At 42.3% G+C, this 23,623-nt stretch overlaps 2 protein-coding genes across 4 annotated transcripts; one reads left to right on the top strand and one right to left on the bottom strand.

Moving 5' to 3' along the window:
• Positions 1 to 781: 781 nt before the first annotated feature.
• Positions 782 to 10,574, top strand: zgc:56235 (uncharacterized protein LOC393186 homolog). Of its 2 annotated transcripts, XM_041959602.1 has the most exons (10): positions 782 to 906; positions 2,133 to 2,203; positions 2,827 to 2,876; positions 3,200 to 3,202; positions 6,319 to 6,471; positions 6,597 to 6,649; positions 7,169 to 7,390; positions 8,030 to 8,180; positions 8,267 to 8,324; positions 9,242 to 10,574. In XM_041959602.1, the coding sequence occupies exons 2-10, from the start codon at positions 2,137 to 2,139 to the stop codon at positions 9,331 to 9,333; spliced, it is 849 nt and encodes a 282-aa protein (XP_041815536.1). In that variant the 5' UTR covers positions 782 to 906; positions 2,133 to 2,136; the 3' UTR covers positions 9,334 to 10,574. The 2 variants fall into 2 exon arrangements, with proteins under 2 accessions (XP_041815536.1, XP_041815537.1); XM_041959603.1 differs by lacking the exon at positions 3,200 to 3,202 and having other exon boundaries at positions 9,242 to 10,573.
• A 1,827-nt stretch (positions 10,575 to 12,401) lies between these two features.
• tor4aa (torsin family 4, member Aa) lies at positions 12,402 to 19,564 on the bottom strand. 2 transcript variants are annotated; one of them, XM_041959600.1, is made up of 3 exons: positions 19,421 to 19,564; positions 16,371 to 16,835; positions 12,402 to 15,405 (listed from the first exon to the last, which is right to left on the bottom strand). In XM_041959600.1, the coding sequence occupies exons 1-3, from the start codon at positions 19,424 to 19,426 to the stop codon at positions 14,548 to 14,550; spliced, it is 1,329 nt and encodes a 442-aa protein (XP_041815534.1). In that variant the 5' UTR covers positions 19,427 to 19,564; the 3' UTR covers positions 12,402 to 14,547. The 2 variants fall into 2 exon arrangements, with proteins under 2 accessions (XP_041815534.1, XP_041815535.1); XM_041959601.1 differs by having other exon boundaries at positions 16,371 to 16,832.
• Between the last annotated feature and the right edge of the window lie 4,059 nt (positions 19,565 to 23,623).

Below are 23,623 nucleotides of genomic sequence, written 5' to 3'. Positions count from 1 at the left end.
CTGCTATACAACATGTATTTTAGGCAATAGAAGTTCTAAGTGGTCACCTGATGTTGAATCAGTCAGGGCTTTGGGACTGTGTTAAATTAAAAGGTTGACACAACAGTAGCATGCATTTCATGGCAGTGGTTCCTGATGATTTGGCTTGTGGTCCCCTGAAAACGTCATCTTAAATGTCATCTCGTGACAACCTAACTATGGGACATGGCTTTTGTTGTGGACAGTTTATCCGAAGCGCAATTGCAACTCAGACTTGTTTCATTTGAAGGATTTTTAGACGATAAACATTAGGGATTTCAGATTTCAGATTTTTCAGAAAAAAAGGAGAAAAAATAAACACAACAAAAATATCTATATTTTTCTTTCTAATCCCTTTAATCATTGTGTGATGACTTAGATTTTTTGGGACCTTTTGATTGGTCCTGACCCTCTCAAGCATGCAGTAATAGCATTAGATATATTTCACACTGAACTACATTCACAAACGTTAGATTTATGATGTTTGCCCCTGTGCCACATACCATCCCCCCTCGGGTCGGCTATAAATGTGGGGCCAGAGAGGTCAGAGGCCCCTGTGCTTGGCTCAATGGCCAAAGGCTTCATGTGAATAAAAAAACTTCTCTCTATCCCTGATAAACGTTTATTGATCACGTTCTCTGCTATTAAACGTTTCTTGCGCGTGTAAAACTGGAAGAGGTTGTGGTCGTGGAATAACTATCTTGATTTCGCATTGACTCTTTGTTCGCGTTTCACAGCGATACCGCGCATGCTCCATATGTCTCCTTCATTGTGCCCTGTTCCCCTTATAGACAGTGCTAAACTAAGCTAACTGTCAATCCAGTCAACAGCATCACGCCAGGGACACTCCAGGCTTTGTAGACTCCCCTTCCAAACACCTTTGCACTGGTAAGGAGAACCAACAATGCTTATTCATCTCTTACTATTCGGCTTTATGATACTTGTATGATGATTTACGGTAATAATTGCACCGTAACAGTACGTTTCTCTCCAAGGTTAGCCACATACCCTAGCAAGTAGAGCGCTTTAGCTAGCTAACAGTGGGTCTGTTATGTAATGATGTTTAGCCTTGTAATGCACAGTTTAATCCGTGGATGATAGGTTTCCCGTGTGATAGTGCAGAGATTCAAACCTGTATCGTTAGCTACGCATTTATTAACTTTATTAGCTCGGTTTGAGACGTCTGGGTGTGAAGGGGGTGTGTGCGCGCGCGCCCGTGTGTGTGTGTGCGCGCGTGTTATGGGGGACAATGAGCATTAACTAATCAGTTAGTCGCATCCTTTTCGTGCTAGTTAGCTAGCTTGTTGCTGCAGCTCACAGAGCAGCTAGCTAGCTGTCATCCCCCACACACCTCGTTCACTGGCCCATCTGTTGTCCTTTGTCCCAGCTGAAGATGAGGCAAGCAGCAGCAACCCTTCGTGGTCCAGCACTGCTCATTGTCCATCAATCTTAGACAGCTGCTCCTGTAGTGGACTCTCCTCCAGGATTGTGTGCATTTGTCTTCACAGCAGCATCACTGGGACCAGGGCCCTTTTTTGCAACCTTGAGATATGTTGAGAGCCTTTTGTTCTGATGCTCGGACATCTGCTAGCATAGCTGTTTCATCAGTTTCTGTGTAAATCTGTGTTCATATATGGGTTTAAGTTGATTTTTAGTGGTGCAGTTCTTGCTTGACTTCTGAGGTGCCCCAGCAGCTTTGTGGTTCAGCTGGATGCAGAAGCCATCGCTGTTTGCTTCCCGGCTGCCTCTGAAGGAACAGCTTGTTCCCTTCTGCTGCAGCTCACCGGGACACTTCACTGTTTAATTACATGACTGTTACTGCATTGTCCGTGTACAAGACAAATCCCCATTGACTCTGATTTTTGTTAACTACAGCCTGCCTTCATTCAGGATTAGCTTTGCTAGTTGTGCACCATCATGGAGGACTCAAATGTGACTTTGCTCCCTGATGATGTTCAGGGCCTAACTTTAGCGTTAAAACATAACACGTGTAGAAAAGTGAAAAATGTGTGTTTCAACCTGCTTTCTAGTTTATTCATTAACTGTTAAAATATGGGGCTGAAATGGAGAGCCAGTGGCACTGATCACATTATTGACTCTATCTTTATCTGCAGCACAATGGCTGTCCCTCCTTCATACTCAGATCTGGGCAAGGCTGCCAAGGATATATTCAGCAAGGGCTATGGTGAGTACTGCTTTACTGCATATTATACAGTATGTATATAAAACATATAATATAATGGTTATTGCTGACATATTGATATGAGATTTTGTTTGAGATTATTCCCACAATATCAAAAGATGAACTCTTATATTGAACCAAATACTTGAAATTAAAAGAATAGTTTGGTATTTTGGCAAATATATTTGTTCTCTTTCTTGCCAAGAGAGTAAGATTGGAAAATCAGCAACTCTCTTGTATCTGTCTCTTAAATGTCCAGCAGCAGCCAGGAGACGATTAGCGTAGCATAGCATAAAGACTGGAAACAGATGGAAAGCGCTAGCCCGGCTCTGTCTAAAGATGAAACTGTGCACCTTTAAAGTTCTCTAATTAACATGTTTATACCTCGTATGTTCCGTACAAAAACAGAAATGTTACAACCATAAATTGTGGTTTTACAAGGGATTTGTGATGGACTTTATGCTAAGCTAGCATCTCCTAGCTGCAGCTTCATGTTGAACAGGCAGATATGAGAGATTTTAGTGAAATACCCTTCCAGTAAGTAAAATAATTTGTATTTGACTCATTTGCTTTATATTCCAGCCGATCATTGCTAACACATAAACTCTTGTCTTTTGATCCATCAGGCTTTGGTGTTGTGAAGCTGGATCTCAAGACCAAATCACAAAGTGGAGTGGTGAGGACACATTTTCTTCCCCCCTTTTTAATATATAACCTGTTGTTATTTCCTGGTTGCTTGATGTCCACCTCCCTGCCTTCCATTCCACACACCTCAAACTAAACTGAACCCTGTAACCTGTAACTGGAGCTTGAAGGTTTCCAGGTGGACGAGCGGTGCTGATGCCGACCGGCTCGGCCGAACGTGTGCTCCGTTCTAGAGGAACATGACAAGCCCGTGTTTGTTTTGTGGCCTGTCTGTCTCTCTGCCTGCCTTTCCTAACCGCTGCTCTGTCTCCACGCTGCTGCCGTCTGTTCTGGACCGCTCGCGCTCTAATGTAGATGGTAAGATCGGCGTCCGAGCCGACAGCTGTGTATTCGTGTACTGACCACCACCATCATGTCGATCATTGGCACATTGTTTTTCTGTTATCGTCATCTGAATGTTTGCTTTTTTTTCTTATTCTTTTTGTCTTTGTGAGAATCATTCACACAGAATGAGTATCAATGTGGTTCTTTGCTGTTTATGTTCAGTCACATCGCTCTCAGTCAGATCAAACTTTTCCTTCATTTCTTTGTGGAGAATGTTGAATGTATTCGTCATCTTTAGCTCTTTACATTTTCATTGTCAGTTAATTTGCTGATTATTGTCTGCATTAATTAGTTAATAATTAATTAGACCAATGGTGCTAAACCCACATATATTAACATTGATATTTCATACTAAATTAGGCAACATTTACACATTTTCACATTTTAATTGCCATCCATCCACCAAATGTTTCCAAAATGCAGGAGTGAACAATCTAACACATTTTCCCTTTTACAGCCTCTCCGTTAAATCAGCTTTTTAGACACTTTCAGGTCTGCGTGACAGATTTTTAGCCAAGCTAGCAGCTGTCGGGACAGTGTCAGTGCTGGTCAGACCGAAACATCTGGACAGCTGTTACATTGATTGTCCTCCTGACCCCCAGAGGATGAATCCTCATGGCGATCCCCCGACTTTTGTGCCGCCGTGACGCTGAGATTTATGGGTCAGAGTGAAATATCTCTGTAATGATTTCATGGAGTGCCATGAAATCGACTTTGGTGACCCTTTGACTTTTCCTGTAGCGCCACCAGGAGGTTGATTATGTAGTTATTTGTTGAAATAACTGAACTGCTGTCAAACACATTCATGGTCCTCAGAGGATCAAACATAATAACTTTTATTTCCTGACTTTTCTTTAAAGTTAAAAAATATATACTTTCTCCAGTCCTTTGGTTTATGAACAAATAGAAAACTAATGACATAAATGTTATACCTGCTGAACATCAACATGCTAGCGGTATCATTGTAAGCTTGTTAGCATGAAGCTGTTAGCATTTAGCTCAGGTGCGGCCTCACAGAGCAGCTAGCTTGGCTGTAGACTCGCAGCCTTGTTGTTGAGTCCCTCTGACTGTCAGGACCTGATCACCAGAGTCAGTCTTGAAAAGTCAGAAATAAATTCTGCGGTTAGCTTGGTGCTAAAAAGAGGCAGAGGCCGAGTTTAGCTGCAGGCTGTTTGGCCGTGTCGCTGTTGTTTTAATACTTTTGTAAGTGTGTGTGTAAGCTTTTTCAAACAGGTGATAATACTTGGACATAATTGGGTATAATGACTCCATAATATAGCTGTACTTTCTTCATTAGTGTGTCATTAAGGTGGGTTTAGATTAACTGATCTACAGGTTGGACTGTTCTTGCTCTCACATTTCCTGTCTGATAACCTTTTTTTTGTGGGGGGATTTTGCATGTTCGTCAGCTGAGACGGAAACACAAACTGCTGCGTCCCTTCAGCAGTATGAATCTGTATAGATGTGACCTTCAGATGAAGGGTAGATAGACTGCTTTGATATAGATCTTTTCCAGTCTACCGACCACTCAAAGCACTTTATGACACATGCCACATTCACCTGTTCACACACACATTCACACACCGATGGCACCGCCTTCAGACAGCGTGGAGAGGTGACGGACATCGACTAGTCGGGGATCGAACCACCGACCTTCTGATTAGTGGTCAGCCCGCTCTAATAATCAGTTATTAATCTGAATGTTATTTCATCTGCATGGCTCCAGACCCGACACTGAAATATGAGCAATCAACACACACACACACACACACACACACACAGGGAAGAGCAGGATAGCACTCTTTGTACTTTTTGGGTGTTTTTCTAACTTTACCAGAGGGACACAGTAGAGAGAGGACAGGAAATGAGAGGAGACAATTCAAGTTCTGTGGCTGGTCGTGAACTTCATGTTTCAGTTCATGCCTCTGCGCCCCTCAGCCTCATGGGAGCGTCTACTTTTTGCTTTTGAGGATTCAGTATATTTCTACACACACCAGGGTTGAGGGTGTTTTATGATAAAGACACAGCAATAAGACTTATTATAAACCTCTAGTTGTGTCATCACACGGATAAGGAGTTCAGTCCACTGTACTGACTCTGTGCTGACTGAGGGTAAGGTGCTGCCTTTTAGCTTTAATTTGAGTGTGTTTATGTGCAGATAAGGTGAATATTTGAGGACTCGTAGCCCCGTCATTGTTGTCCTGCACCGTCCAAAACTCTCATTCTCTCCTTCATGACTCCCTTTATAGTAAATAATTATAACTTACTCAGTAGTGAGCACTAGATTAAGAATGTCATGCTTTCTAATCATCATCTTGCTTAACCACAGAATCTATAAAGTGCAACGCATTGCATTATGGGATAGCTATTAGAAAGTAGTGTGCATTCCATGTACGCTGCTTCCTTTATTGCATAGTGGAATATTTGAGGAATCTATAGAGCATAACTCACACACTCACATAAAATGACAATATCGTTCACTGTGTGGGAAAGTGGGAGTGATTCAGTATGAGAAATACTACACAAAGCTTTAAGTCAGCAAATAACATGATGAAGTACTGAGACAAAACTGCGTCACAGTACAAATACTTAAAGACTGTACTGCATATTTATACATGCTGTTTCACATCAGCTGCTCAGATATTAAGCTGCACATGTTGTAATGATCTGGTTATTCGTATGTGATTTAATGCAAATAAAAGGAGAGGACTCTGGCAGCCATATGGAACAACATTTGAAAAGTCAGTTCAGGCACATACACGTGCTTCTTTTTCTGGCTTAGTCACGCTCAAATTTAAGATTTGATTTAATTTAATTTAAGTGTTTTACATGTAGTTGTACTGTAATTCAGATCCAATCTTCGTCAAACTTCTCAGTGTGTTTTTCTGTCCGTTTTCTGTCCTTCACATGTGTTACTGGTGTCTTGCATGGATCAGTGTCGGGGCTGTCTGGTCGTCTCACAGTTGTCTGTGAGCTGTGTTGTCTGATGTTCACGGTGGAAACTCCTCTGATTTTCCTCGTTTTCTTTCTGTGCAGTTTAATATTGACTTTGGTAGACTAACGAGTTGTCCTCCTGGTCCTCCTGTCAGGAGTTCAACACATCTGGCTCCAGTAACACAGACACAGGGAAGGCCTCAGGGAGCCTGGAGACCAAATACAAGATGAAGGAGCTGGGCCTGAGCTTCAACCAGAAGTGGAACACAGATAACACGCTGGCTACTGAAGTCACCGTGGAGGACCAGGTACGTGTGTGCGGCCACGTTACGTGTTCAGACTTGGTTTTGCAACAGATAAAACGACATTGTTGAAGTCTTCTGGTGGTACGTGGATTAAAAACTGTTGACACATGGTTTTACTTTACCCACAGCTGGCTCAAGGGCTGAAGGTTGCCCTGGATACGTCTTTTGTACCGAACACAGGGTGAGACTACGTTTCTTTGTGTGAATTAGTGATACCACGTCTTATGGGATTGCATGAAAACATTGTGCAGTAAGTTTAAACTGTGGGTCAGGCACTGGTTTCTCACGGCTGTGACTCTGTGCTCTTTGTTAATTATTAGCCGCTACTTTCACAGGAGTTTAAATCTTATTCCTCTTTTAACGCTCCATTGGAAGTTAAATAACTGTGGTAAACTCATCCCCACGTCTTTCTTTAACCTAAACTGGAAACATAAATATAGTTTTTATATTTTACTTCAAAAAGGTCTCAGTAATTTCCTAAAACAGCTGCTCACTATTGTGCTTTTGTTGGGGACTATTTTCAACGGCTGATTAATCCACATTTGGTGCTGCAGTGAGTGTAGGAGCAGGACGGTGTGTGTGGGACTGAGTCAGAATAAACCACATGGGATTTGTTGATCAGAAATAAAATATGACCATCATCCTTTAATATAGAGAACCAGAGATAAACTAACCTTCAACCCTTAAACCCCTTCCTCAGTAAGAAGAGCGGCAAGCTGAAGACGGGCTACAAGCGCGACTTTGTGAACCTGGGCTGTGACGTTGACTTCGAGGGTCCCATCATCCACGCTGCTGCCGTGTTGGGCTATGAGGGCTGGCTGGCTGGCTACCAGATGGCCTTTGACACGGCCAAGTCCAAACTGGCCCAGAACAACTTTGCCCTCGGGTACCGGGCTGGGGACTTCCAGCTGCACACCAACGTGTGAGTACGCCGCTGATTTTACAGTCATCAGTCTGCTCGTCATGGGGAGTCGCAGTTAACCTGTGCAAACAGCTGAATAATGTCCTCTGAGAGACTAAAACTCAGGATATCTCAGTGCTGCTGCATTCATTTAGAAAATTCTGCAACACAAAATGTATTATTATTTATTTATTTATTCATTTTGTTTTTGTAGATCAGATGTCCCGCTTAGCTTAAAGTATTTTGTCCTCTGTATCAGTGTTTCCCAACTTGTTTGAACAGTTGCAGTAAACCAAAGACAGACTTTTTAAAGACTGAAATAATTTGCAAAAGAAACACGTTTTGAGGCTCCTGAAAGACAAGAAATCACAAAAATTACAGGAAAACAGGAGAACACACAGCATGAAAAAAGCAGAATGTTGTAGAAATGTTATTCTATCCTGTTGGTAGATAAGTCAAAATACCAATGTTCTGTTAAGACATATATTTTTAAAAAATCTATTCGCTTTTTGATTTCTCATCACTTTTAGTCGAGCTCGCTGTAGCAACAGTCTGCCCGCATGGCCTTCATGTTTGCCCTCAGTAATGGACGTGCTGTTTGCTGACGTGCATGAACGTCTCTGAATCTGAGTCTTCATCATCGGGTCTTTTCCCTCTCAGGAACGATGGGACCGAGTTTGGCGGCTCCATCTACCAAAAGGTGAACGACGAGCTGGAGACGGCAGTCACTCTGGCCTGGACCGCCGGCAGTAACAACACTCGCTTCGGCATCGCTGCCAAATACAAGCTGGACAAAGACGCCTCTCTGTCTGTAAGTGCTGCTGCCGACCTGTCGTTAAGGCTGATTCTCCGAAAGCTATTCTGCTGTTAGTTTCATATTTTGTAATTTCCCTGCAGGCCAAAGTGAACAATGCCAGTCTGATTGGAGTAGGCTACACCCAGAGTCTTCGGCCAGGTAGGCTCCCATCCCGACAGCGGCGCTCTCATCCACCCAAATATTATGTATATTATATTATCAACCACTTCCTTGTTGTTATCTTAACCACCAGGGGTCCCTCTCAGTGAGGCTGGATGTTCTTAGCTGTTTCCTTTTCACAAAGCTGCAACTTTTACCAACTTTTTACTTTAAGAAACTACTACTCACTGTGTCTGCAGTGATTGGTTGACAGGTGTCTGTGTCAGTGAATGTGAAATGAACGTCACAGATTTCATACATGAAACAAAGTAAAAAGCAGATTTGTATCTGCAATCAAACACCCTGTCAGCATGACACACACATTGATGGGAAACTTCATTAATTTTACCCAGATATCCAGAGATGACCAGGAAATCAGCTGGATTTAATATTTATCAGCTCTATTTATTAAATTTATGTTCATGTGTATACATGTATTATTCGGCCAGTCAGGAGCTGCTGTTAGCTTCAGGATGTTTTGTGCATTCAAATGTTTGGAAAGTTTAATGTACGTAAACCAAAAGGTAATGTGGTGAAAGAAAGCATTGAATTTACTTTCCTAAAAAGGCCTCAGAAGCTGTTAACAAGTCTTCAATTTCACTTAAATATTTTTTTCTTTCCTGCCACAGACAGAAACAGTAGTTAGAAATGCGTGGTGTTTTTCTTTGTAATTTCAGCACCATCACACCTGCAGCAAACACCGTCACCACTGCCGCTTCTCTCTTTAGGAAGCTGACTGACTCATCATGGTGTCAGATTTCTTAAATTAATTAGATTTTAGGTCATTTTCTGCTGCTTACCTGGCCAGCGTCACTCCAGCTTAATTGATTAAATCGTAATGAAATATTGTGTTAAGTTTTAAAAGAAATATGATATAAATGTGAGTAATTGAGAAAGCCTTTTTTGGGTCTGTGCAGGTGTTAAGGTCACCCTCTCAGCCCTGATCGATGGGAAGAACTTCAACGCCGGTGGACACAAAGTCGGCATGGGCTTCGAGCTGGAGGCATAAAGGGGAGAACTCAGACCCACCAACAAAGAAAAAAGCCCCTGAACCACATCAGCACACTCCTCTGCCCTCCCCTCCCCCTCACACACAGTCAGTCACCATCATGTAGCGTCTTCTGGACTCCCCCCCCCACCTGGGTCACACATTTCATGAGCATTTCTGACAGTAATAGTCGAGTCTCAGCATCATGCTTAAACACCCTGAGAGGAGTCGCAAGGTTGTGTGTTGATCCTGAAACTGACGACGCGTAGTTGTGGATTATTACCGTTTTTATGGTCATTGAAGTGACACTATTTATTTCCCTGTAGCTCTCGGATGACGTAGTCGTTGGTGTAAATGTGTAGCTCTTTAAAGCTTCTGTATTCAGCTGTTCCTGCCTTCCTAAAAGCATGTGAGAATGGAAACGTGGATGCAGAGCTGAAGGCCCGTTTGCTTGGTTAAAAATGGTGCTGAGTGTCTGTTTTCTCTTTTTGTTTTGTATTGGTTTGAAAATGTTTGGCTGTGTTGTTGCAATCTGTGGACTGTTTAATCCATATTAATGTTTTCATACAACACATTTCATGACTTATTGAAGCACTGGTGGTTGAAGCTGAGAGAGAAACTCTGACTGAATTGACTGAATGAATGAAGGATATTTAAAACCGTTAGCGTTGCTTTCCAGGAACAATGAAAGTCTCAGTACAGATGCTCTTGAATGATCTTTTAATGCTTTGTGACTTCTCATTTTGGTAGGTGAAATCAGTGTAGTGGAATCTTCTGGTATTTTATGTAGTTAGTTTGCATTTCTACAATATTGTTTTCATCTATCTGTCTCAGCACGGCGGTCACAAAGAAACGAAGAATATTGTGCATCTGCTTGTTCGTCTCGTAGGTATCTCGGCTGTTCAGTGGCTCCGGGCGTCTTAACTTGACGGCCAGCTGTTTCCTCATGTTGCTCGGTGACTGCACTCATTGCTGTCAGTGCTCTCTTCTCAAAACCAACCTACACTCCTCAGATCTGTACATGAAATACAGTTGATTGTCCTGAGTGATTGCAGTCAAAACACTTCATAGGATTATGTAAGAGGTTGTCGTGTCCCACATGGCTGTTCCGTTCCGTTACGTTTTTTTTTTTTTTTTTTTTGGTAATCATGCGGCAAAATGTGTTTTTTCCATCAAATTTTGTTGTCATGATTACAAGGCTCATTTTTCTTTGTCACTTAGACACAGTACCTCATTTTTTCCAATGTCAATTAAGGGAGTTCTAACAATAAAAAAAAAATCAAAAACAATTTGAAGTTATTGTTCTTTTCTCGTCCAAATGTGGTGTAAGAAATGAGCGTGAAGGTAGAAACTAATTTGAGAGAGAAAAAAATGTCTTTAAACCTGCAATATTGATGCATCACTTTTAAGTTAAGTTGTTGTTAGCAAACAGTTGTTTATTTTGTGTTCACCTGATGAATGTAAGTCCAGTATTCACTCTTTTCTAGCTCTGTTTTTGGTCTCTACCAACCCCCGTGGGAAAAATGTGGTTCTTTAGCTGCTCACTGCCCACTTATCTGGAGCTTTAACCACATCTCAAGGTCTACCTCTGCTCAGGTGTTCTGGACACCTTCAACAAACTCCATCGTCAGCCTGAGATAAAGTAGAAAGCCTTGACCTGAGTTAAAGCACTAGTTCAATTTTGAGAAATATGCTTATTTGTGTTCTTGCTGAAAGTAAGATAAGAAAAACAAAACAATTCTCGTGTCTCGTGTGCTTAACCTGAAACTACAGCCAGCAGCTTTATTGATTAGCTTAGCAAAAAGACTGGAAGCAGGGGAAAGCAGCTAGCCGCGCCTGTTTTAAGGTAGCAATGCCAGCAGATATACACTTCCAAAGCTCACAAATTAACTCATCTTGTTTGTTTAATCCAAACTAGAAACACAATATAAAAATGGCACTTTGTTTCCTGGCCACCTTCAGAAAAATCTCCAGTCATGTTTAAATGGTGTCTTTAATTTCATGGCACTGCCTCGACATTAAAGTTTACATTAGAAATATGAAGTGAATACAGGACATTAACACATCAATGAGTCACTGAACATCTTCAGGTCAATAAACATTAATAATGCTAGCACAAGGCTAGCACAAGGCTAGCATAGGGGCTGACATTTTCCGGGAGTTCTGTGGGTCACGTGATTTCTCTCGGGATTCCCGCGGGATGGGAGTTTACGTCGCTATTCATCACGTGATCGGAGCGGGATAGGAAGAAAAGTTTGATTTAAAACGCTTTATTTTGAACATGATGTTCGTCGTTCTGCCAGTCATTATTGTACCTCAACATTGTTAAAGAAGGTCGCATCAACTTTAATCAGCTACTGATTTAAAGCGACACCGGCGAATACGTTAAGTCACATAAATCAAACATTCAAGATGTTTCGTGATCAACAGGTGGCTAAATGATACATGCTAATATGCTAAAATGCTCAAGGTGGGTCCTCCGACGGTGACTTCAACATCTGCTTCACTGCTGAGGAACTTCTTCCTTCAGACACTGGGTAGACTGGTTATAGTGGGACAAAAAGACTGAGTGGACTGGTTATACTGGGACAGAGTAACTAGTCATGATATGAACTGAGACTGGTGAAGCACAGAAGTTGAAGAGAGCATTTCATTGAGGACTTCGCGGTGCACCACGCTCACAGACTGACGTTCCGTCAGGTGAGTACTGACAGCCTCTGTGTTACCTGGCACGGTGTGTGTGTGTGTGTGTGTGTGTGTGTGTGTGTGTGTATACGTATACAAACTGTGCTGCTCTCTTTGCTTTATGTGTGTTAGTGGCTGCAGCTGCTGTGGAGTTTATATTGTTTGTACTTCTCTGGTGATTCTTTATTCTGCTGTTAAAGTGACATTTCGGATTTTTTTCCTTTGGCCCCAGAAGGTGGCAACCCTGCAGGTATTGCTTGTTGCACCGGCTGTGGTTTTGCATAGTTCTTTTTATTATATTATGTATTATATAACTCTTTTCTGGTTAATTCTAGTGAGGCTCCACAGATGGAGGCCTTTGTAGATTTATAACTGATAATCAGTGGGATGCACTGGCTGCAAAATCCGTCTGTACAAATGGAATTTATTGTTGGTTTAGACATCAGGGCTCGGTGGTGTAATGTTGTTACACTAGTGTTGTTGGATTGTCATTGAATGCAGTTTCAGTAGCATGATTTATCTTCAGACAGCCCCCCAACACATGAACACAATGATTAAAGAAAGAGTACATTTTAACTTAATTACTGAGCAGTAATAGAAATAGTAAGTAGTAACTTCTTTAGTACTTTTACTAATATAATAATATAGTACTCTTTCAAACTCTGCCTAAAAGTAATCTGAAAAGGATAGTGAGAACATAAAAAAACAAAACATTAAAAATCAATAACCCCCCCCCCCACACACACACACACACACACATAACACTCCCAAAGCAAAATTCGGACACATGCGTGGACAGGAGTCATTCTTCTGGGGTTGGGATGGGACATGAGTATTTTTGTGGGAGTGGGATGGGACAGAAGTGAAAATCCACTTCCTTGTTTCTGTCTAGGCTGTGTTGACGTTGAGTTCAGTTAGCTTGGATGTGAACATGTAGTTTATCCATGAAAACATATCTTCCTTTAATAAATAAACCTGTCAGGGATCACATGTTCTCAGAGAGATGCTGTGTGTGCAGACAAGATTCATCCTCCTACTCAGTTCACAGCTAAAACTAGTGATTAGCAGCTACTAGCATCTACAGGTCCAAGGCAGAATCAAGTACTTAAATCTTATTACAGTTTTCATAGCGTATAATATTTCAGTAAATCCACAGGTTATACACTGATTCTGCAGAAATATCTACAGAATCTGCTGACTTGCACAAGCATTAATAAAAGCTGTCCTACATTTGACTTTTCTCACAAAATCATTCGAAAATGTGTGTTAGTAACTGCCACGTTATGAATATCTGAACTGATCTAAATGAATTAGTATTGGTCTTACTCATTTCCTGCTCTGCCTGATTGAGCTGCCTGATAAAGTAGTTGTGATGTAAAGGAGGTTAAAGAGGTTTCGGGGACAGTCCACTCAAACCGTGAACTTACCTCAGATACCTCTGGCGGTATCTAACCATTTAGATAGTTTTGATTTTATTTGTCCAGGGTTTTAAAGACTAGAGTCCACAGCCATGCTAGCATCTTTGTGAGGCTGTACTTGACCTCAGTTGTCATTTGAGCTAGATGCTAACAGCAGCGTGCAGATGTAATCAAAATGACAACGCTAGCATGCTGATGAATAGCCATGTTTGCCATGTTGAACATAGTGTAGGGTGTTACCATGCTAACATTTGCAAATTAGCGTAAGACACAAAGCACAGTTGAGGCTGACTGGAATGCCATAATGTCAGTTTTGCACGTTCAGTGCATGAACATGAATGCTTGAACCAAACGTTCTGACTATCCATCAAAAACTTAATGAGATTATTCACTCAGAACTAAAAATATAAACTTGCTTGTAGGGCTGGAAGAAAAAAATTTCGGTCATGAAGATTCATCCTCTCAGGACCTTGAATATTATTTTTGGACCCTAATTTCATGACAATCCAACCAATTGCTGCGTGGCACTAGATGAAAAGTCAAATGATCACATAAGTCATGAGGATTCATCCTCTGGGGACCATGAATGTACAGACTTTGATGCCAGCTTTCCAGTTGTTTCTGATATATTTCAGTCTGGATCCAAGGTGGTCGACCCTCGGCTAAACAGCATTGCCATCCCAAGCACCCTACGACTAGCATGGCTAAAAAGTCTTTGTGTCAGTGTGTCTTTCCACAGGTCACTCTGAATATTTAATGCACCTTACAAAAACTGTTGACAACGGTGGATATCTCAAAATCTGGTCAGCTATAACAAACTATCTGAATGGTCAGATATTGCAAGAGGTTTTTCATAATCTAAACCGACCCTTTAAGGACTGTTTGTGGACTTGCCATTTTCAAAGCTCTTCACAGGATTTACGCAATTTCCCACAGCAGAGACGAACAGCTTCAGCATCCTTTGTCTGTGAACAGACTTCTCTTTTTTCAGTCTGAAAAACATGCTCTTGAAACTTTGGGTCTGAGTTGTGTCACTCAAGTTTCACAACCATAAACCCTCATTCACTTCTCACACTCTGTTTCTTCGTGGTTTAAAGAATGTGAAACATCCAGACATTTCCTGCAAAGGGTTTCACAGCAGATTGACCTTAGCCACCACCTGCTTGCAGCCTGTCATGGAATATTCATGCCCTCCTACCACAGGGTAGTATTCTATCTCCCCTGCGAGACGCTCTATGTTGGTATGATCCGGGTAGAACCCCTCTCGAGTCATTTCATCCAGGAAGCACTCCATCACGTGACCTTTCTCCAGAAGGCCCAGAGGTAAGATGTCAGCCTCTGTCCACAGTACGTGAAGCTTCTCCAGAGTGTTGCGTAATATTGGAGTCAGCTCTTTTACTAGGTTACTATGACGACCAGACGCAGACATTGCCAGAGAAATACTTGAGGAGTTGTGCAGCATATGTTTGGTGATGTGTGCATGACCCAGATTGCTCAGGAACAGGTAGATAGCGTTCAGGTATTCGTTGGACTGTCTGGAGGCCACGAGTTGCCACAGCGCGTCCAGGATCTCGCCGTGCATGTGTTCGGCCTCGTCGAAGATGAAGAGCGGGATTTTCTCCTCGTCCTCGGCTCGTTCAACCATCTCTGAGATGATGGCGGAGAGGTTGCGGGCACAATGCAGGGCGTTGGCCTCTTGGGGACAGTGGTGAAGGACGTAGTACTGAAGCACCAGCGTCTCCCCGACCACGGAGCGGAAGTGTCCAGCCAAGAGGCGTCCCAGGTGGCTCTTGCCCACACCGCTGGGGCCGTGCAGGGACACCACCAGGGGCTTGTTGTGGACATAGGTGGACAGGTAGTCCTTCAGGTGGGACAGCAGACCCTCCACTGCTCCCTGCTGCCCAAACACCTCCCTCCTCAGCGTCTTCTCCAGCCCCTCCAGGTCATACCTGAGAACATGGTCATCTAGGTTCTCTATGGCATTGTACACCTGGAAAGACACAAGTCACAGATATTAAGAATGAGATGTGTCTCCATTCAATACTACATACTAATTGTATTCAGTATATACTAATCGTTATAGAGAACATGCCCTGTCAGTCCATTTGTCAACTTCTGCAAATCAGCTTTGTAAAGTGTACAAATCAGCCCGTTTCCAAGTTTACTTCCACTCTGCTAACATTAGCAAACAGGAAACAGGAAATAGGAGCCATTGAAATGTTTTGTTTGAAACAGCATACTAAAACACAGAATAATTCTCAATGCTGTGGGACACGCGTGATGCTAAAGAGACAACAGACGATCAGATGTAAGTGAGGAAAGAGATTATTGAAAAGTGTGACACTGGAAAATCTGAAATTGTTTCTCACATACAACAGTTTACTTGATTTCACCACGATAATCAGCTCTGTATAAAGTCTGCTCTTTTAAATAAACATTATATAACAAGACTAATGTAAGTGCTGCACCACTCCAGATTCCCCTCGTGTCACGACTAACTGATGGATGCGTACAGAGAAACTGCAAAACGGCCTCATATTACTGACCCTGAATGAACTAGTGCATGTTGCAGTGGAGACGTGCACATTCTTTAAAGAGTAACTGAACAGCCCATAAATATCGTGTTTTCACTGAAATCCAGTGATTGATGCAGTGATGTAGAAGTGTACTCAAGGGTGTGTCTGTCAGTGTGGAGCTCGGTTACAGGTGCACTCTTCCGACCACACCCAACCACACCCAGTGACAGACTTGAAACCTTCCTCTAGAGGGGGCAGTGCTGCTTTCCACCTGGTGTTAAGTTGCCCTTTAATATTTATGGCTGGATCTATTTGAATAAGAGCGCAAGCAGATTTGGGCCTAATTTAGCTGCAGAAGAATGTAATTGTCCACAGAGCTCATTCAAGCAGCATGAGGAAGCTTCTCAGTCACGCTCAGAGTTGTATTTAGTTACTTTACCTGGACGAAGACGATGGCAAAGAGCAGGTAAAGGCAATACTTGGCTCGGCTGCGCTCTTGCTTCGGAGGGCACCTGCGCCCCCCGCTGTTGGGAAACAACACCCGTTTCCTCCTCCTCCTCTTCTTCTTCGGAGGAGCGGCGGACGACAGGGTGGGGAAGGCCGAGGGGGTGAGTCCGTCGAAGGTGAAGATTTTGGGGCTGGTTCGCGCCGGGGCTCCCGTGAGGGTCCCTGCTCCCCCCAGCCCAAGGGCCAGCTCCTGACGCCGCTTCTTCATGGCCTGGTACTTCTGTTTGATGCGAATGACGGCGCGCAGAGACGAGGAGAAGCTGGACAGGCTGGGCGCTGAACTGTCGCTGTGTCTGTCGTCTCTTTTTTCTTCACTCTCCACCTCTCCGTCCATCTCTCCATCAAACTCTCCCTCTGTCTGAGAGGCGGAGGCGCTGCTGTCCTGGTCGCTCATCTGCTGACAGAAAAACGAGGACTTTAAAGCAGCTGTAATCAATATTTATCTTGTACAACCTCAATTCCAAAGAAGTTGGGATGCTGCTCAAAACATTAGGGTGAATATTAGACTTTGATTCATCATAAATAAACACAAATTAAAATGAATGCTAATGTTGCTCCGTACCTGCTGGATGTGTAAATAAACAACTGTTTGCTAACAAATTCAACATATCAGTATAAAAGTCACTGCCGTTGTGTGTCTGCTGCCCCATGTGGTCAAAAAAGGTTTAGCGGCATAACATTGGCGTTCCAAACTGCTCCAATCAGTTTACATTTCAATGTAGAGCAACATTAGCATTAATTTGGACTTGACTTTGACAGTCACTCACTTTTTGGAGATTTTTGGAGACATCAGCTAGACAATAATTGTTTGTGGAAAAATAATGATGTGTTTTACTTTAATTGATTGATAATAATATTCATAGGAGTACCGATACAGCCTGTGAAAACAGTTATATAATGTTTTCTGTGGTGCAGGAGGAAGCTTTAACTCATCAGATCACAGAGGTATGTGTGCTTGGGCTTATGGGAAATGTAGGATCCAGTGATAATGGAACTTGGCCAATATTAGAGCATGAAAGTCAGGATATGTCACCAGTTTTTACTGTTATTTTTTTAATAACCCTAAATATAAATATATATATTGGAAGGATTACAATGCTAGAGCATTACCTCATTCTATCATCTTAATATATATACTTAATATTGCCATAATCCAACGAGGGCAGCTATGTTTTGAATGTGAACGCCAAGAAAAGGAGTTTGACTCAGCTGCTAAACAGAGAAGACGTTTTCTGGTCTAAACATCCTTCCTCTCTGTTATCAAACCATTTATATTCGACATCAGTGACGCCGACGGCAGCGAGGCTGGAACCACTAACCACAAACTGATGGCAGATACCGAATCGCAAAGTCATGCAGTAATTTAAAAAGGGAAATTTCTCATACATTCAGACGTGTATTGGGACTGATAGCTGCATGTGTTACATAGATGTCTGTTAAAGTGGTTGCTGAGAAAGGCAGGGTGTCTCTGACGGTAAGAGAAGAGGAATGTGTGAAATAGTTGTAGGTGCAATGTTACACTGAGCTATTTCCTCTTGCCTAACGGTGAAGACCCACATTGTGGCTACTAGAAGAGTAAAAATATTTCTTGTAGCTGTTCGGCTGCTTCAAAATCAAAAATGAGGGGAAAGAAAAGCTGGATGCCAAATTGGTTCAGATGTGTTTAGATGCATCCACGATGGAAATATGATGCAGTTTGGGTGGATTGTGGGTGGTGCTGCTGCCAAATCGAATTTCTTAACAGAGACCTGATAAGATAACTTTTTAGGGAGCAACTCACTCTGCAGTCGGCTCGTATTCTGTTTGATAGCATCTATTATGTTGCGTTTCTCTGCTTTATCAGTTCAAATGAGACTTGTTGTGTTAGCTATACCATAATCTGATCAGTTACTACCACTTCATATATTTACACCTGGACAGGTCACAAGTTTCCAGGTACAGAGGTGTTGATGCCATATTCAAATCAGGCCAGAAATGCTTTGCAGAAAGAAGGAAGTGCAGTCCCCTTTGCATGTGTCGTACGCTCTCTTCATGTTTACGCTGTAAAAGTCTTCATTCATGACATCGGCTTTTACATCAATAGCAATTCTGACGTTGCTATAAACACTTTATACGGTCAAGTTGTAACCTTAGTTGATGCAAGAAATGACTCACGTTCTTCAGATTAGTTAGAAACAGTCACTATTTTACAGTCAGTCTGCAAAATTCTAGCATAAAAATCCTCTAAATGTAAAACCATGGTTACACCCTCATCTCATCTTTTTTTTTTTTTTTGACTTACACAAAAGGAGGGACTATCAGTTACACCCAGACGAGGTCAGGTCAACAACAAAAGCGTGCCTCATTTATCTGCAGTAATAATAATAACTCGTCTGAGTTCTGGGGAATTTGTTTGTGTCGCTGGCACAGCAAAGCCCCGTTCCAATGAAAACCGAGCACAGTGTTTGCATTGTGTAACTGTGATTCGAGTCGAATATCAAACCTGGCACAGAGGCGGCGTCATTTCTGTTAACGATATTAGCGCTCGTGTCCAAGCCTCTTTTACTTCAGCAGAAAAGAATTCAGCCCAGCACACAGGGGAGAGAAAGGAAGGACAGTATCAGCTATTATCAGCCATTTCACATGCAGGGACCTGAAACGACCAGCTGCATACCACGCATTTTAGAGCTCCTCTTCACTTTGATCATGTTTGCTTTGTATAAAATCCCTCTTATTGAGCCTTTCCTTCCTGACGTTTGGCTGCAGAAACATGCAGATACTTAAAGCTGAGAAAACACACACAATGAGACACCAGGTGCAAGTTAGCAGGATTCAAAAAAACATGCTTTTTTTTGGGTGGTTTGACTGATTTTTCTCACAGAACAGGGACAGGTGGTGAATTACTACCTCACAGCCAGCTACACACACGCTTCAGCCTGCAGGCTGTGTGCAAAGAAAGGACAGAGCAAGTCAAAGCATGCAGAAAAAAAACAGCCTTCTTACCTCCATTGTAGCTCAGATGTTCGTAGAGAGAAATGAGTAGAGTGGGTTTAATCCATAGTTTGGGAATGGAGGAAGCAGAGAACAGCCCCACACAGCGAGCAGCTCAACTCAGGAAGAGCCCTCTTTCTGCCTGTCTTACCTCCAAATCCTGTTCTCAACCATCTGCTGGCTCCTCCTCTTTGATTCTCTCATTCTTCTGCCCAGTTCCTCCTGCACTCGACTCGTTTCTCCACACTCGCTTCATTGAACAGCTAATTGCCTTCACTTGTGCCTGCTAACACAGCTCAGATCCAGTTAATAGAACCAGTTTTAATTGTAGCAATCAAAGCTGAAGCTTCTTTATTGATTAGACACACCTGTATGTTCATATGTAGAAACTTCTCTGAAATCTGGTTTTAGCTAATTCTACTTAGAGTTTGATGGCAAAATTCATTTTTTTGCTGCTTTATACTTCTACTTCACTACATTTCAGAGGGAAATGTTGTATTTTTCACTCCACTACATTTATCTGACAGCTTTAGTTACTTTGCACATTGAAATTTTACAAACAAAACATAATCAGCTAATAAAATCTGATGCATTGGTACAGATTCTACAGGTATCAACTGTATGTAAAGTACTTTAATTAGCTCCACCTCAACCAGCAACTACATTAAAATGCTTTGTACGTGTTCATGCATTATAATAATATAAAAGTCAAGTCAGTGCTGCATTATGTTTACTTTGATACTTTAAGTACACATTGCTAGTGATACTTTGTACTTTTACTTTTACTTAAATTTTGAATGCAGGACCATGCATGCATGGCTCTGAAGGTGGAAATGTTTGCTGGTTGATCCATCACTTTGGTCTATACTGAAATATCTCAACAACTATTGGATTGATTACTATGAAACTTCCAACATTCATAGATTCCAGAGGATTCACTAAATAACTTTTAGCACTATCATCAGGTCTAAATTTTATTTTGTCCAATACTTAACTTGCAAATGTTATCATGCTAACATGCTAAAGATTGTGAGCGCTGTAGACGTACCTGCTAAACATTAGCATCGTCACTGCCTGTGAATATTCTCATTCATCCAGGTCATTGTAAGCTTTAGGGCATTCAATCGTTCGCGACTGGACTGTCACTGTTTGCATGCTGTCGTTAGCATTTAGCTGCGCTGTGCCTAAGTACAGCTTCACACAGCTCTTAGCATGGCTGCAGACCTTTTGTCTTGTTACACCGTCATATGGATCTGAATACTTTTTCCATCAGCCGATGAAATTTGAGTGAATGGTTACAAGTTAAAATGGCAGAGCTGAGAGGATGAGGAGGTCTTTGATTGGTGAAAGATGTAGATTTTCGTAGTGTGATTGAAAACAGAGTTAGTTTTGCAAAATCTGTGGATGTCAAAGGATGCTCAGATGCTATTTTGCTGACTAGTTTAGACGTTTGCTGGAGCCGGCTTCTCAAATGTGAGGATTTGCTGTTTTAATTGTTTCCTCTTTTATGACAGGAAAGTGAATATATTTGACTTTTGGACTGTTGGTCGGACAATAATTGTGTTTTTGACTCTGGGAAATTCTGATCATGACATAAATGAATTTAATTTGTTGTCAAATTAACGTTCTTGGGTGGGTGTAGAGACGTAAAAAGGCCATGCTTTGGATATAAATAGAAAATCAAGGGGTGTGGAAAATATTTGCATACTTGTGACAAACACCTGTCGGGGTGCATTCCTCTGTTACCTTGTGAGGTCACAAAGGATACTAAAGACAGCACCCACCCCAACCACAGCCGGTTCACCCTGCTGCCATCAGGCAAGCATGAACAAGAGTATCCACTGCAGTACCCCCAGACTACATACAGCTTGTGGACCTTGGCCAGGAGCAGACTTCTTTAGGTGGTGACAGAACTTCACTGAGTGTTATCACCCTTAACCACGACACTCTGCAGTTGGTGGGCAGGCAGTGGTCACCTCCCAACCGCTCCCGGCTTCCAGCTTCCCTCCTCTCACTACTACATATCCAGCAGGATGCTTGACCTGCCTCCTCCCCCATCCTGCAAGCTGGTTGTTTTTTTGCTCAGAGCTGATAACCACCACCATGCTGAACTGGAAGCCTCTGCAGCTGATCTCCACAGGGAACCATCATGCCTGCCATCCCTTGTCCTTGTGCTCTTGAACTAGAGCTGGTGCTGAAGGCCTTTCTCTCATGGGCCAGTGCCCACAGCACTGTCAGCAAGACCACAATGATTTTCTGGTCTTTAGTTGACCACGAGACAATGTCTGTATGGGGCGTTGTGTGTACCACCTTTGGGAACTGAGTCCACCTTCCCACTTCGACCCTCATCTTCCAGACCTTGCAGTTTGCAGCGGATGGGGTTCTGACCTTTTGTTTTGCTCCCTCCTTGATTAAGCTGGTGGCCTTCCTCAAACCCAAGTGGGCTAGTCTATTCTGCAAGACACAGAAGTACCTCGTCCTGGTGCTAGAAACATGGTGAATAACTTCCTTGCACACTTTTTGGAGATGTATACCTGTGCTCTGCGTTCCCTCTGCAAGTGTCTGGCAGGTCTCTTATCAGCTGAAAGCGGCATTAGGCCTCGTCCACATGCACGCAGGTATTTCTGAAAACACAGCTGAGTATAACTGAGTTTTAGGTCACTGAAAACTGACCTTTTGGAAATCTCCTTCCAGGGTGGAGATTTTCAGAAACTGTTCCCAGTGCTGACGTGCACACGGGGAAGTTTAGGCTTGTGACGCCACAGTGTGTGATGTTGTTTCCTTTAATGTTTTACATGAGGCGACATTTTAGTGCAAAAGAGCTACGATGTTTGCGTACTCGGACCGGTGAGACTCTCAGTCCATGCTTTCCTGTCTTTTGCTAACTTTACATTCTCGACGCGCCAGTGCAGATAGCCTGCCAGTAATAGCTTCTTCTGCAGGCTTCTGATTGGCTAACATGGTTTTAGGGTTCTGTCACCAGCTGTTGGTTTGGCAAAGTCTTGACAGCACTTTGTTACTGTCTTTGGGTTTTCATTTGGAGTGAAGTGACATCATTTGGAGCTGGAGTTTACTTTGCAGAAAAATGAATGCTAGAACAAACAGCATGATAAGAAATTATTTACATGAAAGAAACGGCCTTTGGGTAAAATTTGATGTGTACATAATTTTTTTTATTTACGATTAAGAAGCAAATATTGTACTTTTTACTTCGCGACATTCATTTGAAAGTCTTAGTCACTAGTTGCTTTTCAGGTTCAGATTGTTTACTGCAGTGTATGAAGTAATGAAAAGTCCATCTTTCCAAGCTGCAACATTAAAGTCTTGAAGACATTAATGCACCACTAATTATATAATCCAGTAATTTAATGTCTTGATATGGGCCATCATGCATGACCAGCACTATTACTTCTGATAAGTTGAATGTATTTTAATGCTAATATTTTGTACTTCAATAAGATAGTGAGTGCAGAATTTAAACTTTAGAGTATTTTATACACTTACTATACTATAGTAATATACTGAAGTAAAAATCTGAATACTTCTTCCATCACTGTGACTAAATTTACAAATATAATAAATGTGACTGATATCTATCCAACCAGTCTACCTGACATTTGGTATTAAGAGTCTCATTCATAAGCCTGACCATCTGAGTGTAGCTTGTAGATGTAACGCTCTACAGGAAATGTTCGAGTCTGTCGGTTGTTGTACAGATGGTGTGAAAAGGAAGCCATCAGACTCATGAGACCCTGTGCTTCAGTGCAGCTTCATCCAGCCTCTGTACACAGTTTACGTTCAACAAGCTGCTGCTAGTAAATTGTTAATGTTGTAGCAGGGAGGGGGGGGATTAGTCATCCGTGGCAGCGTCCTCAGGGCAGATGTGTTAGTTTGCTTCTCCTGCAGTCAGTCAGGCCTCGGAGCCACAACGCTAACAACGAAAGCTGCACTTTGATGCTACAGATGAGTTTTTCATTTAGCACGATACAGAGGGTGGCATCATCTGGCTGACACTTTTCACCAGAGAACAATGCGAACAACTTCAGAGGCCACATTGGAAACAAACCTCAGCTCTTCTCCCGCTTCATTTAAAGGAACACTTCAGCATTTTGGGAAATACATGTATTTGTATTAGGGACTCTCAGGTAGGGCTGAGAAAATCTCCCCGTGGCTTGATGAAAACACACTATAGTGCTTGATTAAGGCCTTTGGGTC

The sequence above is a fragment of the Chelmon rostratus genome, chromosome 19 (genome assembly GCF_017976325.1).
Source record: "Chelmon rostratus isolate fCheRos1 chromosome 19, fCheRos1.pri, whole genome shotgun sequence".
In the NCBI taxonomy this organism is placed as follows: Eukaryota; Metazoa; Chordata; class Actinopteri; order Chaetodontiformes; family Chaetodontidae; genus Chelmon; species Chelmon rostratus.
This window is presented reverse-complemented; position numbering and strand designations above follow the sequence as displayed.

What these genes read in the sequence shown, in the direction of transcription:
- zgc:56235 (XM_041959602.1), top strand. Translation starts at nt 2,137, where the DNA reads ATGGCTGTCCCTCCTTCATACTCAGATCTGGGCAAGGCTGCCAAGGAT. An exon ending in TATATTCAGCAAGGGCTATG is followed by an intron (nt 2,204 to 2,826) that starts GTGAGTACTGCT and finishes TTGATCCATCAG; the next exon opens with GCTTTGGTGTTGTGAAGCTG. An exon ending in TCTTTTGTACCGAACACAGG is followed by an intron (nt 6,650 to 7,168) that starts GTGAGACTACGT and finishes CCCCTTCCTCAG; the next exon opens with TAAGAAGAGCGGCAAGCTGA.
- tor4aa (XM_041959600.1), bottom strand. An exon ending in TTGCCATCGTCTTCGTCCAG is followed by an intron (nt 15,406 to 16,370) that starts GTAAAGTAACTA and finishes GTGTCTTTCCAG; the next exon opens with GTGTACAATGCCATAGAGAA.